The sequence below is a fragment of the Lampetra fluviatilis genome, chromosome 64 (assembly GCF_964198595.1).
Source record: "Lampetra fluviatilis chromosome 64, kcLamFluv1.1, whole genome shotgun sequence".
In the NCBI taxonomy this organism is placed as follows: Eukaryota; Metazoa; Chordata; class Hyperoartia; order Petromyzontiformes; family Petromyzontidae; genus Lampetra; species Lampetra fluviatilis.
In genome coordinates this window covers 3089538-3107575 of record NC_136338.1, presented here as the reverse complement: position 1 = coordinate 3107575, position 18038 = coordinate 3089538, and the positions used below count along the sequence as shown (strand labels likewise).

At 54.6% G+C, this 18038-nt stretch overlaps 1 protein-coding gene across 1 annotated transcript; it reads left to right on the top strand.

The window, feature by feature from the left end:
• The first annotated feature begins 3218 nt into the window (after nt 1-3218).
• Nucleotides 3219-16521, top strand: ADA2 (adenosine deaminase 2). The gene is made up of 11 exons (XM_078882303.1): nt 3219-3339; nt 6859-7037; nt 7613-7760; nt 9136-9370; nt 9517-9727; nt 10704-10831; nt 11490-11580; nt 12402-12510; nt 13411-13568; nt 14904-15109; nt 16271-16521. Exons 1-11 carry the CDS (start codon nt 3249-3251, stop codon nt 16413-16415), a joined length of 1701 nt encoding a protein of 566 aa, XP_078738429.1. The 5' UTR covers nt 3219-3248; the 3' UTR covers nt 16416-16521.
• The last annotated feature ends 1517 nt before the right edge of the window (nt 16522-18038 follow it).

The following is an 18038-nucleotide window of genomic DNA, read 5'->3' as shown; positions in this document are numbered from 1 at the left end:
GCGTTGTGGCCGAAACGTCGTGAGAATTGTATTTTATTTTTATAATTTAATTTTTTCCCTTCTACGTGACTTTACCGAAAGAACCAAGAAGATGAATCCCTGCAGTCACGAAAGCTTTAAATCGAAATTTATCAAAACGTCTATTTAATTAAGTAGAACGTGTTATCTATATTTATTCAAAGTTGCGCATTTTGACGTGACGTCACATTTCTCACCACCCCTCCTCCCCTCGTCACACATCGTCACAAATGTCTGACCCCCCCCCGCCCCCCTATGTGCGTGACGTCATTTATGGATGGCCCCTTGACCCAAAAGTACGCTGGAGGCTACACGGGGGACCTTTGTCTTTATCTGCGTGTGCAGTACCGTATTGATACAGTGGAGGGCGCCACGATCCATTGACAGCCGCTGTTACATCGCTTTCATGGCTTTGACGTTTTCGTGATTTTCTGTTTGCACTCAGTCACATATTCACTTTAAAATGTTTTTTGTTCATGTTTTCGTTTTTTGTTTGTTGCTGTTGCACCCGATTCAAGAGCCGAATGGCTCACAGGGCTACACCTTTTTTCGATTTAAAGCTTTCGTGACTGCAGGGATTCATCTTCTTGGTTCTTTCGGTAAAGTCATGTAGAATGGAAATAATAAAATAATAAAAAATAAACATACTAAAATAATTTTCACGACGTTTCGGCCAGAGTCTGACTCTGTCTCCTCGACAGACCTGTTCTCCACCTGAGGACGGCTACTTGCGTTGTGGCCGAAACGTCGTGAGAATTATTTTATTATGTTTTATTTGTATTATTTTATTATTTCCATTCTACGTGACTTTACCGAAAGAACCAAGAAGAGGGCTATACCCAATAATTAACTTGAACTTGACTGCAAGGATCCATACTCTTTGGCGACTTATTTAATTCCACCATCTACATCACTGCATTACAAAGCCTCAGTTTGAACTTCAATCTTTGTTTCGATTTAAAGCTTTCGTGACTGCAGAGATTCATCTTCTTGGTTCTTTCGGTAAAATCACGTAGAATGGAAATAATAAAATAAAAACATTATTTTATTATGTTTAATTTTTTATTATTTTATTATTTCCATTCTACGTGACTCCAATCTTTGCTCGGGATACGCAACGCTCCCAGCCCCCCCCCCCCCACACTCACCATCCCCCCACGACTATATAATTCCTCCGTCACAGCCACCTCTTGAGACACACTTAAGCGGTTGTGCTTTCGCTAAGTTGTCCGCACCTGAATAAGGACGCTTGTGTTGCGCCCGAAACGTCGTGATTTAATTTATTTTTGGTTTTTTTTCCTACGTGACTTTACCGGAAAAAAACAAGAGGATGCTTTTGTGGCTTTATTTTGGTCATTTCGAAAAGTTTTTTGGTTTGGCCATGTTTATTTGTGGTAGTACGGAGTTAGACTGATGGCTTTAATCTAAGTTGTCTTGTGGTTGTTGTTGTTGTTTGACTTGCATCCCACTGGGATTTTTACACATAGTGTTGGTGTACGGTGCTTTTTTTCTGGAAGACTTTGCAGTTTTTTCCTGGATTTTTCTGTTTTGCACATAGTCACTTTAAGATGTTTTCTTGTTCATGTTTTTGTTTTTTGTTTGTTGCGGTTGCACCCCATTCAAGAGCCGAATGGCTCACAGGGCTATACCTAATCAATTAAACTGAAACTGAAAACAGTCAGGGCAGGGGCCCAAAACTGATCGTAGTTTTTTTTTTTCTCTGTGTGTCTATGTTGTGTGTCTCTCTCTGTGTGTCTCTGTGTTGTCTCTCTCGGCTTGTGTCTGTCTGTGTGTCTGTGTTGTGTGTGTCTCTCTGTGTGTCTCTGTGTTGTCTCTGTCTGTGTGTGTCTGTCTGTGTGTCTCTGTGTGTCTGTGTTGTCTCTCTACTTGTGTGTCTGTGTGTCTATGTTGTGTGTCTCTGTGTATCTCTCTCTGTGTGTCTATGTTGTGTGTCTCTGTGTGTGTGTGTCTCTGTGTGTCTATGTTGTGTGTCTCTCTCTGCTTGTGTGTATGTCTGTGTCTATGTTGTGTGTCTCTGTGTGTGTGTCTCTGTGTGTCTATGTTGTGTATCTCTCTGTGTCTCTGTGTGTCTATGTTGTGTGCTTCTGTGTGTTTTTCTCTCTGTGTGTCTATGTTGTGTATCTCTCTGTGTCTCTGTGTGTCTCTGTGTTGTCTCTCTCTGCTCGTGTGTATGTCTGTGTGTCTATGTTGTGTCTCTGTGTGTTTATGTTGTGTGTCTCTGCTTGTGTCTGTGTCTCCGTGTCTGTGTTTTGTCTCTCTCTCAAATTTAGTTCTACCTGATAACGACTGCTTGTGTCGCAATCGAAACGTCGTACTCCATTACTTCATTAATTTTTATTCTTGGTTCTTTCGCTAAAGTCACGTAGAATGGAAATAATAAAATAATAATAATAAAACATAATAAAATAATTCTCACGACGTTTCGGCCACAACGCAAGCAGCCGTCCTCAGGTGAAGAACATGTCTGTCGAGAGGACAGAGTCTGAATGAATGTGGCCGAAACGTGAGAATTATTTTACAATGTTTTATTTTTATTATTTTATTATTTCCACTCTACGTGACTTTACCGAAAGAACCAAGAAGATGAATCCCTGCAGTCACGAAAGCTTTAAATCGAAATTCATTAATTTTGATAATTGGTTTTTTACCCTTCTATCTGGCAACAAAACTGACACCTTTTTACGAGGAGTCATTTTTGCATAGACCGCAATACCTGCAGTCATAATGCAAACAAAAGAACATAACTCTGATAATGTGCACTGTCCTTGAAGTTGATTGGTCCACACCCGAGACAGCTTTCCTTAGAGCCTAGTCTCACATGGGTTGGACCAGATGACGCCTTTTCTGTCTCGGGTGTGGACCAATCAACTTCAAGGACAGTGCACATTATCAGAGTTATGTTCTTTTGTTTGTATTACGACTGCAGGTATTGCGGTCTATGCAAACATGACTCCTTGTAAAAAAAAGGTGTCAGTTTTGTTGCCAGATAGAAGGGTAAAAAAACAATTATCATATTTTTACTGGCAAATGAGGTTCCCATAGTGTAGATTCATTAATTTTCTTTACCGAAAGAGCCAACGAATAAAATGGGAGAAACCAATTGGTCCACACCCCCCCCCATCCCACCACCCCCCCCCCCCATCGTTTAAAGAGGCGAATGGTTTCGCCCGCTGCCCGCAGTTCCACGTGCGTCGCGAAGCTCCGTGGAGATGTCCCGCTCGCCGCGTTCGTCGCAGGCCGAAGGATCCACGCGAAGACTTCTCCGATTTGATCGCTTCGATACGACGGTGCAGGATCAAGGTAAATGTGTGGAAATTCGTCGTGAACGTGGCCCCCCTACGTGTTTTGTTTTTAAAGAATTTTTTTTTTTAAAAACGCATAATTTTTTTTTGGCTTGTACAGTAAATTAATTTTTAAACAAATTGTATTCGTTATACAGCTCGAATGATACGACAAAATCGATAACCTTAAACACCCGTTCGTTGGTAAAGGTAGGAAGGGCAAGTCTCGTGCTTTCGTAATGGAGCGAGTGCAGAATCGTGAACCGGAATTGATATCTTGAAAGCGTTTAGCGCGGGGCTCCCGTAAGCTACTACTACATATGTAGTAGCTGCTACACATGTAGCAGCAGCTACTACATATGTAGTAGCTAATACACATGTAGTAAGCTAATACTACATGTGTAATAGCAGCTGATTCTACACATGTAGTAGTAGCTGCTACACATGTACTGCTACACATGTACACATGTACTGCTACACATGTAGTAGCTGCTACACATGTAGTAGCTACTACTAAACGTGTAGTAGTAGCTGCTACACGTGTAGTAGTAGCTGCTACACGTGTAGTAGTAGCTGCTACACGTGTAGCAGTAGCTGCTACACGTGTAGCAGTAGCTGCTACACGTGTAGCAGTAGCTGCTACACGTGTAGCAGTAGCTGCTACACGTGTAGCAGTAGCTGCTACACGTGTAGCAGTAGCTGCTACACGTGTAGCAGTAGCTGCTACACGTGTAGCAGTAGCTGCTACACGTGTAGCAGCAGCTGCTAAACATGAGTCTCTGTGGGTCTCTGTGTGTGTGGGTCTCTGTGTGAGTCTACTACATATGTAGTAGCAGCTACATATGTAGTTGCTATTACTACACATGTAGCAGCAACTGCTACACATGAGTCTCTGTGGGTCTCTGTGGGTCTCTGTGGGTCTCTGTATGAGTGTGGGTCTCTGTGTGAGTCTACTACATATGTAGTAGCTACTACACATGTAGTAGCTACTACATATGTAGCAGCAGCAGCTACTTTCGCTACTACGATATAATCCGGCACTGGACAGCGGTCAGCTGAAACGAACGAGGCCCGACCACTCGATCTGCTGCGGTGTCCGCGGCCTTGCGAGTGAGCAGCGTGGTGGTGTCTGTGGGTCTCTGTGTGGGTCTGTGGGTCTCTGTGTGAGTCTGTGGGTCTCTGTGTGAGTCTGTGGGTCTCTGTGTGAGTCTGTGGGTCTCTGTGTGGGTCTGTGGGTCTCTGTGTGAGTCTGTGGGTCTCTGTTGTGAGTCTGTGGGTCTCTGTGTGAGTCTGTGGGTCTCTGTGGGTCTCTGTGTGAGTCTGTGGGTCTCTGTGTGAGTCTATGAGTCTGTGGGTCTCTGTGTGAGTCAGTGGGTCTCTGTGTGAGTCTGAGTCTGTGGGTATCTGTGTGAGTCCGTGGGTCTCTGTGTGAGTCTGAGTCTGTGGGTCTCTGTGTGAGTCCGTGGGTCTCTGTGTGAGTCTATGAGTCTCTGTGTGAGTCCGTGGGTCTCTGTGTGAGTCTATGAGTCTCTGTGTGAGTCTGTGGGTCTCTGTGTGAGTCTGTGGGTCTCTGTGTGAGTCGACGAGTCTGTGTGAGTTTCTGTGTATATGAGTCTCTGTGTGAGTATTTGGGTCTCTCTGAGTCTGTGAGTCTTATTGAGTCTATGCGTCTCTGTGCGAATCTGTGGGTTTCTGTGTTTCTCTGTGTGAGTCTCTGTAATCCCAACTGACGTCTGCTGTATATTTGGAGTTTGCATGTATTTTTCTCGTCATCATCATCATCATCACGGTGGCTAGGAGATGTTAACTACCTCGCCTGGTACACAGGAGGTCGTGGGTTCGATCCAGACCCTGACGCCTGCTGCTGCTGTATATTTCAAATTTGCGGTGTCTCTCATCATCACGGTGGCTATGAGATGTTAACTACCTCGCTTGGTATACAGGAGGTCGTGGGTTCGATCCCAACCCTGACGCCTGCTGCTGTATATTTGGAGTTTGCGGTGTCTCTCTCTCCTTGTGGTCGCATGGATTTTTTTTTTCTCAGGGTGCTCCGGCTTCCCCCCCTCCACACTTATAGAATGAACATCACGCGTATTTATTTGGCTGCTCCGCTACAATTCCCACGTGATGATAGACGAGCCCGTTTCGTTGAGCTATCGTTTGTGTATAGCTCAGTGTGGGACCTTGCACCCGGTAACATGAACAAAACTTCGTTTAGTTTTTAGTGTACGGGCTGGTCTAGATGTCTTGTGACCCCCCCCCCCCCCCCATTTAATTCTCAAAAACCGTAATATTTTTTGTAGACCCAATGGATGTGAAACCAGCAATGAATTCAGCAAAGGAAAAACTTGTTGGCAGTCAGTGTACGGGGGAGCGGTAGTGTAGTAGCGGGTAGCGCTACGCTACGCTGCGAACCCGGCGACCCGAGTTCGATTCCCGCTCACGGCCACCAAACAGCGATGTCGATTATCTGAAACGTTGACCGGCGCTCCCCTCTAGGTCGACTCGGCCTCGAACCGGCACCCGCGTGCGACATGTTTTGCTGGTATCAAAGGATAAAAAAAACAACGATAGGTTTTATACCCCTTTCTGACAATTAAACAGGAGGTGTTAAGATTTAAAAAAAAACAATAACAACATCAGTCTTGGTTCTTGATTATTCGCATTTATTTGAACGGCTGTTAGCCAAAACGTCGCACGTATATATAATAAACATACATTTCCTTCTAAAGCCACGGTGTTGTTGTTAACTTTCTTGTTACACGGATGGTCCCGTTGAGCCAGTTTTCCCCGGCTTTATTTTTTACCACGCTAGATCCGTGCTGATTCGTGAGCAGCAGCAGCAACAACAGCAACAAAGACTTCACGTGTCAACAGCATTCCCCAGACAAAGACAAAGGTCCCCTGTGTAGCCTTAACAGACTGTTGGAGCAAGTGCTGTTAGCGAGCAGCACCTATGAAGCCCGGCACGGCGCACGAGGGGGTGGGTGGCCAGCACCACGCCCGGCCGCCTTTGTCTCCCCATTGGGCGATGTTTACACACCACACCAGGTACTCATTTGAGGCCGAGTCGACCTAGGGGAGGCCCAGGACCGGTTTAAAAACTCGCCAACTCTTTTATTGGTCACGAGCGGGAATCGAACCCAGAAGTGACCGAGTTCGTGGCCAGCATCGCTAACCGCTGCACCACCGCTCGCCGCTCATTTGGGACCAACAACAACAACAGTCTGCATCGGTGATGTCAGGTCTCACGGCCTACCCGTACCCGGCCGCACCAGGGTCGCAAACGGGTACCCGTACCCGGCCGGGTACGGGTACCCGTTCCCTACCCGTACCCTACCCGAAATGAGTGACAAACGGTGACTCACCAGTGACTCACGGCCTACCCGTACCTGGCCACACCAGGGTCGCAAACGGGTACCCGTACCCGTACCCGGCCGGGTAGCCGGGTATCGGGTAGGGTACGAGTATCGGGTACCCGGTTGTGACCTCTGCTCTGTGCGTCATCGCCCCCCCACCCCCCTCTTCACTTCCCCAGCCTCTCGCGGCTGGGGCGTCATGTGGGCCTTGGTGTGCGCGACGGTGCTGGTCATGGTGCTGCTGCCGCTGCCCCCCGTGGCCACGGCCGTGCCCGTGGAGAGACGTGAGGAACTCCTGAGCGAGGAGCGCGCCGGCCGTGTGGGCGGGGCGCTGGTCCTGTCCCCGCTGGAAGTCCAGGTGAGAAGCGGTCGAGGTCGCGATGTCCTCGCAGCTGATAGACGTTGATGCCACCGCCATCACCATCACCGCCGCCACCGCCATCACCACGAAAACCACCGCCGCCATCACCACCGCCATCACCACCACCGCCACAACCACCGCCACCGCCATCACCACCGCCGCCGCCATCACCGCCGCCACCACCGGCATCGCGCCACCACCACCACTACCACTACCTCGCCTGGTATACAGGAGGTCGTGGGCTCGATCCTGCTGTATATTTGGAGTCTGCGCGTCCCACTCTCTCCCCGTGGTCGCGTGGATTTTTTCTCCGGGGGGCCCTCTGGGTTTTCAACGTCGCGCGCTCAGAGCATTTGACTGCTGCTGGAAATCTCCACACGACGACGACGACGACGATAAGCCTCTCGTTTGTGATAGCCACGTCGCTTCTAAAACCAATCAGCATATTTTGCTACTGGCAAATGAGGTTCCAATGGTGTGAATGCAAAATAGTTTAGACGTAGTCGTGGCGGCGGTGGTGGTGACGATGACCGGTGGCGCCGTGGCCCCCGGCCGCCCGGCCGTGCGAGCAGGTGAACGCGAGTTTGGCGAGGGCCATCCTGGACGAGGTGGAGACGGCGGTCAGGACGGGCGTCTACCCACCGGCCATTCACTTCTTCAAGGCCAAGCCCCTGATTGAGCACAGCGCCGTGTTCCAGTTCATCAGGAGGATGCCCAAAGGTGCGCGATGGCGAGCGGGGCGGTGGTGGCCGATGTGGTGGTGATGGTGGTGGTTGTGGGTAGTCGTGGTGGTGATGGCGGATGTGGTGGTGGTAGTGGGTAATGGTGGTCGTAGTGGCGGCGATGGTAGTGGTGGCGTTAGTGGTGGTGGTAGTGGGTAGTGGTGGTCGTAGTGGCGGCGATGGTAGTGGTGGTGGTGGTGGTGGGTAGTGGTCGTCATAGTGGTGGCGATGGTGGTAGTGGGTAGTGGTGGTCGTAGTGGCGGTGATGGTAGTGGTGGTGGTGGTCGTAGTGGTGGCGGTGTTAGTGGTGGTGGTGGCAGATGTGGTGGTGGTAGTGGGTAGTCGTGGTCGTAGTGGCAGCGATGGTGGTGCTGGTAGTGGTGGCAGATGTGGTGGTGGTGATGGGTAGTGGTGGTGGAGGTGGCCGATGTGGTGGTGGTGGATAGTTGTGGCGGATGTGGTGGTGGTGGTGGTGGGTAGTGGTGGTCGTAGTGACAGCGATGGGGGGTGGTGGCAGTAGTGGCGGTCATGGTGGCCTTGATGATGGTGGTGGTGTTTTGACGGTTGTGATGGTCATGGTGGCTATGGTGGTGGGGATGGTGGTAGTGCATTGGTGGTAGTGTGGAGCTGTAGTGGCAGTGGTGTTTGCGCACTGCGCTACGAAGCCGGCTACCCGAGTTCGATTCCCGCTCGCGGCCAAAACCAGTTGACGATTATCCGGACTGGGCCTCCCCAAGGTCGACTGAGCCTCAAACGAGTACCAGTTTCTCCCTCCACATTTAGAATCGACAAGCGTTTTTAGAGTATTTGGCTGCTATAAATTTCCACACGATGATAAGCCACGTCCTTGAGCTATCATTTGTAGCCAGGTCGCTTCGGGGAAAAAAGAGGTACACAGCTTACCTGGTAACAAGTATAACCCGTAAAAACAAAGTTTTTCACTATAAATCCTTTTATATGCGTGGCGGCTAGAGTCCTCTCGTCCTCTGGCTTGAGATGGCTGCCACCTATGGGTCAGACGATTGCATTGCACCATTAAGCAATTGGTAATTAAATATAATATTTTTCTCCTAAACAGTGTAAAAATGTAGAAAAAAATTTTTCACGAACATTAATTGTCACGCACAACGAGTCTGTGTGGAAAATGTCAGCTCGATTGGATCACGGGAAGTGGGTTAAAAAACGACCGAAAGATTTGCACGGTCGTAAGCACGCAAGCAAGCAAGCAAGTGAACTTAATATGAAGGATTTAAAAATAACAAAAAACAGTTCGTAGTTATTTTCTTTTGGAATGCTCGCAGACCTGCCACCGTAACGCCCTGCCCTCGAACCCGAACCTGACCCCGCGACCCCATGACCCCGCGACCCACCAGGAGCGGCGCTGCACCTGCACGACGTGGCGCTGGCGAGCGTGGAGTGGCTGGTGAAGAACGTGACCTACCGGCCCCACTGCTACGTGTGCCTCCGGCCGGAGCCTGCCTCGCCGCGGTTCAAATTCTCCGTGCGGGGAGCCCCCAGTCCGGACTCGTGCCGCTTGGCCCCCGACGGTTGGGAGCTGCTCGCGGACCTGCGACGCCGGACGCCCCTCGGGGAGGACTTGGACTCGAGGTGACGGGGAGTAAAGTTCGGTAGAAACCGACGTCGGTCGGGCGGGGCGGGGCGGGGGGGGTGTGCGCGCCGACGCTTGTTAACGCCGTTAACGCCGGGCCGACGTCGCTTGCGGCCAAACGCCTCTCCCGGCGTGCGTCTCCCAGGCTGATGCGGGGCCTCACGATGGTGACGGAGGACCCCGCCGCCGCGTACCCGAACCAGAACGCGGCGTGGCGCCGCTTCGAGGACGTCCTGAGCGGCGCCTGCGGCCTCGTGCTGCACGCCCCCGTCTTCCGAGACTACTTCGCTCGCGCTCTGCAGGAATTCTACGAAGACGGAGTCTCCTACATCGAGCTGAGGACGCTGCTGCCCAACGTGAGCGGCACGGGACTCGCTAAAACTTTGCCTGGGCCTCGCTAGGCTTTACTAGGGCTTTCTTTGCCACTAGGCCTCGGCCCAGCGTCGCTAGGACTCTGCCAGGCTTCTCTAAGCCTCGCTAGACCTCATCTAGGCCTCGCTGTGTCTCGCTAGGCCTCGCCCAGCCTGCTCTTGGCTTCTCGCTAGGCCTCACTCGGCCTAACTAGACCTTGGCCAAGCCTCAGCAGTTATTGCTGTTCGTGGGCCTTAGCTGCAGGAATTCTACGAAGACGGAGTCTCCTACATCGAGCTGAGGACGCTGCTGCCCAACGTGAGCAGCACGGGACTCGCTAAAACTTTGCCTGGGCCTCGCTAGGCTCTACTAGGTCTCTCTTTGCCACTAGGCCTCGGCCCAGCGTCGCTAGGACTCTGCCAGGCTTATCTAAGCCTCGTTAGACCTCATCTAGGCCTCGCTGTGTCTCGCTAGGCCTCGCCCAGGTTTCTCTAGGCTTCTCGCTAGGCCTCGCTAGGCCTAACTAGACCTTGGCCAAGCCTCATCAGGCCCTTCAGGTCTCGCAAGGAACCTTGTTCTGCCTCGCTATGCCTTGCCTAGGCTTCGCTAGCCCTTGAAAGGCCTCGACCAGGCCTTGTCCGGGCCTCACCTCCTGTTATCTCCCGTAATAAAGGTTTTTTTTTGGGGTTAGATCGCGTAAATATGAACGTTGTGTCGTTAGCCCACCACCAACCGACACAGCCAATTATTAAGGTTTGTCACGTGGAGAGTGAACGCACAGCATTTACAATTTGAGTAGTGTGATGTTTCGCTGGTGATCACAACAACCAGCTTCACCGGGCGATTTTGCCGCAACTGCGAAGAGGTCTTCCCGTGTCCGCATGTTTCATACGTGTCTCCGTGTTGTCTCTGCGTGTCTCCTGACGGGTCGCAGTGCGTCCACCGAGTGTCATCGCGCCTCCCCGCGTGTTCCCGTTGCAGGTGTATGACCTGGACGGGCGACTGCACGGACCGGAGTGGGTGGTGCGCGCGTACCAAGATGTGTCTCGCGAGTTCTCTCACCAGAATCCGGGCTTCCTCGGGGTCAAGATCATCAGCTCCATCAACAGGTGAGACGATCGTCGCAGGTGAGGCCAGGTCACATGACTCGGCACAGGTGAGACACTGTCGGCCGGTGAGACGCCGTCACGGGCGGGACATCGTCACAGGTGAGACATCACGGTTGAGACCATCTCACCTGACCTGTCACAGGTGAGATACCATCACACCTGACCCATCACAGGTGAGACATCACGGTTGAGGCCATCTCACCTGACCTGTCACAGGTGAGATACCATCACACCTGACCCATCACAGGTGAGACATCATCGCAGGTGAGACATCACGGTTGAGACCATCTCACCTGACCTGTCACAGGTGAGATACCATCACACCTGACCCATCACAGGTGAGACATCACGGTTGAGGCCATCTCACCTGACCTGTCACAGGTGAGATACCATCACACCTGACCCATCACAGGTGAGACATCATCGCAGGTGAGACATCACGGTTGAGACGATCTCACCTGACCTGTCACAGGTGATACACCATCACAGGTGAGACGTCAACACAGGTAAAATTAAATCACAGTTGAGACCATCTCACCTGACCCACCACCGAGCCGCGTCGGGCACATCCGGTCAGCTCTTTGTCATCTCTCTCTGTCTGTCTCTCTGTCTGTCTGTCTCTCTCTGTCTCACTCTCTCTGTGTCTCTGGTCTCTCAGGAAACAGAACAGCTCCGCTATCAGGATGGCCATCGAGCAGACCGTGCTACTGCGCAAGGCTTACCCCGACTTCCTCGTGGGCTTCGATCTGGTAGCCGGAACGCGCGCCCATGTGTCTCCTCCCGTGTGTCTCCCGTGTGTCTCCCGTGTGTCTCCCATGTGTCGTCCCATCGTGCGTCTCCCATGTGTCGTCCCCCCGTGGTCATGTAGCCCGCATGCCCAGCCACCGCATGCCTACACAGATTTTGTTCGGCCGGATAGAGGGGGCTAAAACGGGCGCGGAACGGGCTAGAGAAGAGATGGAGTGACGTGGTACAGGAGGACGTGGAGCTGAGTGGACTTGCCGATGACTGGTACCAGCGGTGTCAAGATCGGCCTCTGTGGAGGAGGCTCGTGAAGGACGCTACTGGGCAGTTGGAGGCAGTCGCCCTCCAGCAATAACGGAGGGCGGAGGAGCGACGCTCACAACAACGAGCGGAGCGCTGGGCGGATAAAGCACAGCAAGTTGGCACAGTAGGGGGCACAGGTGGTACATCGGCCAGTCATCTCAGTCAGTCTATCCATGGCACCTGGGTCCGTCCTGTGACCTCCTGCCAGCGGGCGTTCGACACTTCACGTGGCCTCAACGTGCACCTAGCCTGGCACAAGCGCCGTGGTGATGTCACCACCACTTAGTGGTGAATGGCGGTTGTTGTTGTCCCGTGTGTCTCCGTGCGTCTTCCCCGTGTGTCCCCCGCTCGATCCGGTGCCAAACCTTCCACGCGGTGATGCGTCCGCCGTGTTGGCGATACTACATTTTAGTATTTTTTTATTTTATTTTTCGCGGTAAGATGTCAAAGTCACTTTGTGAGCTGAGCAGCCAAAGTGGGTCGCTGGCCTCGGTGAATGACGAAGGTGTCGCCTGGGTCTCAGGTGGGGCAGGAGGACTCTGGGAGCGACCTGTGGAGCCTTCGCGATGAGCTGGAGAGGCCGGCCAAGTCCGGGATCAACCTCCCCTACTTCCTGCACGCCGGCGAGACAAGTGAGGGGACGCGGTGGTGGTGGAGGAGGTGGTGGTGGTGGTGGACTAGGTAGCAGTAGTGGTGGTGGTGGTGGACTAGGTAGCAGTAGTGTTGGTGGTGGACGTGGTGGTGGGGGTGGTGGTGGTGGTGGTGGACTAGGTGGTAGTAGTGTTGGTGGAGGTGGTGGGGGTGGTTAGGTAGTATGGTGGTGGTGGACTAGGTAGCAGTAGTGTTGGTGGTGCAGGTAGTAGTGGTGGTTTAGGTGGTAGTAGTGGTGGTGGTTTAGGTGGTGGTAGTGGTGGTGGAGGTGGTGTAGGTGGTGGTGGTTAGGTAGTATGGTGGTGGTGGACTAGGTAGCAGTAGTGTTGGAGGTGGAGGTAGTGGTGGTGGTTTAGGTGGTAGTAGTGGTGGTGGTTCAAGTGGTAGTAGTGGTGGTGGTGGTTTAGGTGGTTGTAGTGGTTGTGGTTTAGGTGGAAGTTGTAGTGGTGGTGGTTTAGGTGGTAGTAGTGGTGGTGGTGGTGGTTTAGGTGGTAGTAGTGGTGGTGGTGGTGGTGGTTTAGGTGGTAGTAGTGGTGGTGGTGGTGGTTTAGGTGGTAGTAGTGGTGGTGGTGGTGGTTTAGGTGGTAGTAGTGGTGGTGGTGGTGGTTTAGGTGGTAGTAGTGGTGGTGGTGGTGGTTTAGGTGGTAGTAGTGGTGGTGGTGGTTTAGGTGGTAGTAGTAGTGGTGCTGGTTTAGGTGGTAGTAGTGGTTGGTGGTGGTGGTTTAGGTGATAGTGGTGGTGGTGATCCACGTTCTGGTGATTTACGTTTCCTGTCTCTTCCCCTCCCCTCTCCTACCCTCACTCCATGACCCACCACCCCCCCACCCACCCACCCACCCACCCCACTCACCCACCCACCTCGCCCCGTTGCCGTGGGGGAGGCTGGGAGGGCGCCGGCGTGGACGTGAACGTGCTGGACGCGCTGCTGTTCAACACGACGCGCATCGGGCACGGCCTGGCGCTGGTGCGCCACCCGCTCGCCTTGCGCCTTGCCCGCTCGCGGGACGTACCCGTCGAGCTATGCCCCATCTCCAACCAGGTGCGGGCACACGCTAGCGGCGGGCACACGCTGGTGGGCACACGCTGGCGGCGGGCACACGCTGGTGGGCACACGCTGGCGGCGGGCACACGCTGGTGGGCACACGCTGGCAGTGGGCACACGCTGGTGGGCACACGCAGGCGGTGGACACACGCTGGCGGTGGGCACACGCCGCGGGTTTTAGGCGGGGTAACCGGCGCGACCGGGTTCGTGCGCAGGTCTTGTCCGGGGTTCGTCGTTGGGATCAACCGCCCGCTGATTTGGCCGAGAGCAGCTCAACGTATAGAGGAGCGTGGAGCTTGGGCAATTGTTGTATTGTCTTGGTGGTCGCCGGTTGGGCTGCGGTAGGTGCGTAGGTGGTTAGCAGTCGTAGTCCTTGGCGCGAGGTAATTTACCTTCACAAGTCTCAACGACGTGTTCCACCATCGTAATTGACGTCGACCCCCTCCACGTGCTCCTCCCCCTCCCCCTCCGTCATCACAACCCACCTCCTCCACCCACTTCACACACGCCACCCACCCACACCACCCACCCACACCACCCACCCACACCCTCCACCCCACCACCCACACCACCCACCCACACCACCCACACCCTCCACCCACACCACCCACGCCCTCCACCCCACCACCCACACCCACCACCCACACCCTCCACCCACACCCTCCACCCACACCACCCACACCACCCACTCCACCCACTCCACCCACACCCTCCACCCCACCACGCCCTCCACCCACAAAAACCCACACCACCCACACCACCCACCCACACCCTCCACCCACGCCCTCCACCCACACAACCCACACCACCCACACCACCCACCCACACCCTCCACCCCACACCACCCACACCACCCACACCCTCCACCCACACCCTCCACCCACACCACCCACCACCCACACCCTCCACCCCACACCACCCACACCACCCACACCACCCACTCCACCCACTCCACCCACACCTTGCACACACACCCACCACCCACACCCTCCACCCACCACCCACACCACCCACACCACCCCCGCCACCCACGCCCTACATCCACACCACCGACACCACCCACTCCACCCACTCCACCCACACCTTGCACACACACCCACCACCCACACCCTCCACACACCACCCACACCACCCCCGCCACCCACGCCCTACATCCACACCACCCACACCACCACACCCTCCACCCCACCACCCACTCAACCCACACCCTCCACACCCACCACACCCTCCACCCACACCACCCACACCACCCACACCCTCCACCCACACCACGCCACCCACCCACTACCCCACCCCCCCAACCCTCTCGTGGACAACGACGACGACCTCCAGGTCCTGGGCCTGGTAGCCGACCTGCGCTCGCACCCGGCGAGCGTGCTCTTCTCGCGCGGACACCCCATCGTCGTGTCGTCCGACGACCCCGCCGCGTTCGGCTCGCGCGGCCTCTCCTACGACCTCTACGGCGCCGTCATGGGCGTGGCGGGCGGACTTGGTGCCGACCTCGCCACGCTCAAGCAGCTGGCGCTCAACTCCGTGCGGTGAGAGGACGACTGGCAACGGCGAGCGGAAGTCGATCTCCGTCGACGGTTTTTTTTGCGAGCGAACGTCACCGTCGCCGCCGCAAGTGCGTCCGGTTGGCTCCTGGACTCCTCGATTTTTTCCCCGTAGACAGTGGAAACGGTTGGGACATCCCTTATCCCCCCCCCGGTGTGCGTGGTTTATCCCCCAACCCCCTCCTCCTTCTAATCGGCCGTATTTAATGGGCGGGGCGGTGGTTTTATCGGTGATAAATCCACAAAAACGCTGGAGAATTAAAACTAAAAGCTCCGCTCCAGAGTCACGTCGGGAACCGAACCAGGCCCCTGTTCGCGTCGTCGTGAATCGAGTTTCTGCGGCGTAAATCGATCCGTGGCGGCACCGTGTAAAAACGTCGTAATGTGTGGACCGTCATAATCGAACCGTCGTAAAACCGGAGCCCGTCTGCGTTATGTCTTTAACCGTGTTTAAGTAGACGGAATGTTCCCGTGGGACTGAAATGTAAATGGGAGGGCGATTTTTAAAAATCAAATTACCGATTGGCGTCTCAAAACCGCTGCAGAGTTTGTCAGCTCCGAGGTTACCGCACTGGGGGGACACTCGTCACACCAGCCCCCCCCCCCCACCCGGGTCGCTCTGAGTCTCTCCAGCGTCCTCACCTGCCCCCACCCCCCTCACTCCTTTGTTCTTTCGGTAAAGTCACGTATAAAGATAAAATAATAAATTAAATAATAGCACACTACGACGTTTCGATTGCAACACAAGCAATCGTCATCAGGTATAAAAGAAATAGCAACAAAAATCTAACCATAAAACTATAGACAGACACACAAGCAGACTGACATGACAAAGACACAGAGAGAGAGAGAACACGTATCGGCACAAAGAGAGAGGTCGTTTCTGTGACGAGGCCTTAAATAGAGAGAGGGTGGGCCGGGGCGGAGAGAGGGAGGGGGCAAAGAAAACATTTGCATGTCAATGAGTACGACGACGCGTGGTACGGTACGCAAGCTTGAAAATTAGGAAGACGACGCGTGGTACGGTACGGGCCTTCGACGTCCCTCCGGCGACCCCCCCCCCCCCCGGTTGGCAGCAAGTGGCAGGGAGGCGGTGACGTAAAACCCTCCCTCCCGCCTCCCGCGGCAACGAACGCTCTGCCGCAGGTACAGCGCCATGGCGACGGGCGCCAAGGCCGAGGCGACGCGGCGATTCCACGCGAGCTGGGACGCCTTCGTCCAGAGAGAGGCGGAGCAACTCGACGGGACGCACCGAGCCGCCGCCACCGCGCAGCCCCACAGCGAACTGTGACCCCCGACCCCCGCCCTCTCCCGACCCCCGGCCTCTCCCGACCCCCGGCCTCTCCCGACCCCCGCCCTCTCCCGACCCCCGGCCTCTCCCGACCCCCGGCCTCTCCCGACCCCCGCCCTCTCCCGACCCCCACCCTCTCCGCCGTGACCCTCGACCCCCACCCTCTCCCGACCCCCGCCCTCTCCTGACCCCCGCCCTCTCCCGACCCCCACCCTCTCTGCCGTGACCCTCGACCCCCACCCTCTCCCGACCCCCGCCCTCTCCCGACCCCCGCCCTCTCCACTGTGACCCTCGACCCCCACCCTCTCCCGACCCCCGCCCTCTCCCGACCCCCGCCCTCTCCACTGTGACCCCCAACCCCCGCCCTCTCCCGACCCTCGGCCTCTCCCGACCCCCGCCCTCTCCACCGTGACCCCCAACCCCCACCCTCTCCCGACCCCCGCCCTCTCCGTGTGTCCGAGTCCATGCCACGGCGGCCCGGTGGTGCAACCAGTCTGGCGCTGTGCTCACTTGCCCTCACCACTCACCTGCCTGAACCCATCTGACCCTCACCACTCACCTGCCCTCACCACTCACCTGCCCTCGCCTACCTTCCCTGTCCTCACCACTCTCCTGCCTGAACCCATCTGACCCTCACCACTCACCTGCCCTCACCACTCACCTGCCCTCGCCTACCTCACCTGCCCTCACCACTCACTTGCCTGAACCCATCTGACCCTCGCCACTCACCTGCCCTCACCACTCACTTGCCTGAACCCATCTGACCCTCACCACTCACCTGCCCTCACCACTCACCTGCCTGAACCCCTCTGACCCTCACCACTCACCTGCCCTCACCACTCACTTGCCTGAACCCATCTGACCCTCGCCACTCACCTGCCCTCACCACTCACTTGCCTGAACCCATCTGACCCTCGCCACTCACCTGCCCTCACCACTCACCTGCCTGAACCCCTCTGACCCTCACCACTCACCTGCCCTCGCCAACCTTACCTGTCCTCACCACTCACCTGCCCTCGCCTACCTTACCTGTCCTCACCACTCACCTGCCCTCGCCTACCTTACCTGTCCTCACCACTCACCTGCCCTCGCCTACCTTACCTGTTCTCGCCCCTCAAGTGCCTGAACCCCTCACCTATGCGCGCCCCTTGCTGCACTGGGGTGGCAGTACAGCCAAAGTGGGTCGCGATCCCATCCGTAACAACATAAATCGTCGTCATCGTCGTCATCGTCATCATCGTCGTCGTCGTCGTCGTCGTCGTCGTCGTCGTCGTCGTCGTCGCTACTCTTTGGTTCTTTCGGTAAAGTGACGTGTAAAGATAAAATAATAAATTAAATACTAGCATACGACGTTTCGATTGCAACACAAGCAATCATCATCAGGTATAAATGAAATAGAAACACAAATCTAGTATACTTAGAAATGTAATGTAATACAACAGAGAGTCGGATAACGTAACGGTCAACACCCTATCTGGTTGATTGTGTTCTTCCTGAGAATGCTAAATTTGAGAGAGAGATGAAACACAGAACCAGAGACATATAGACAGACATATAAGCAGAGACAGATATCACAGAGATACATAGAGAACAATACAGAGACACACAGAGAGAGATACACAA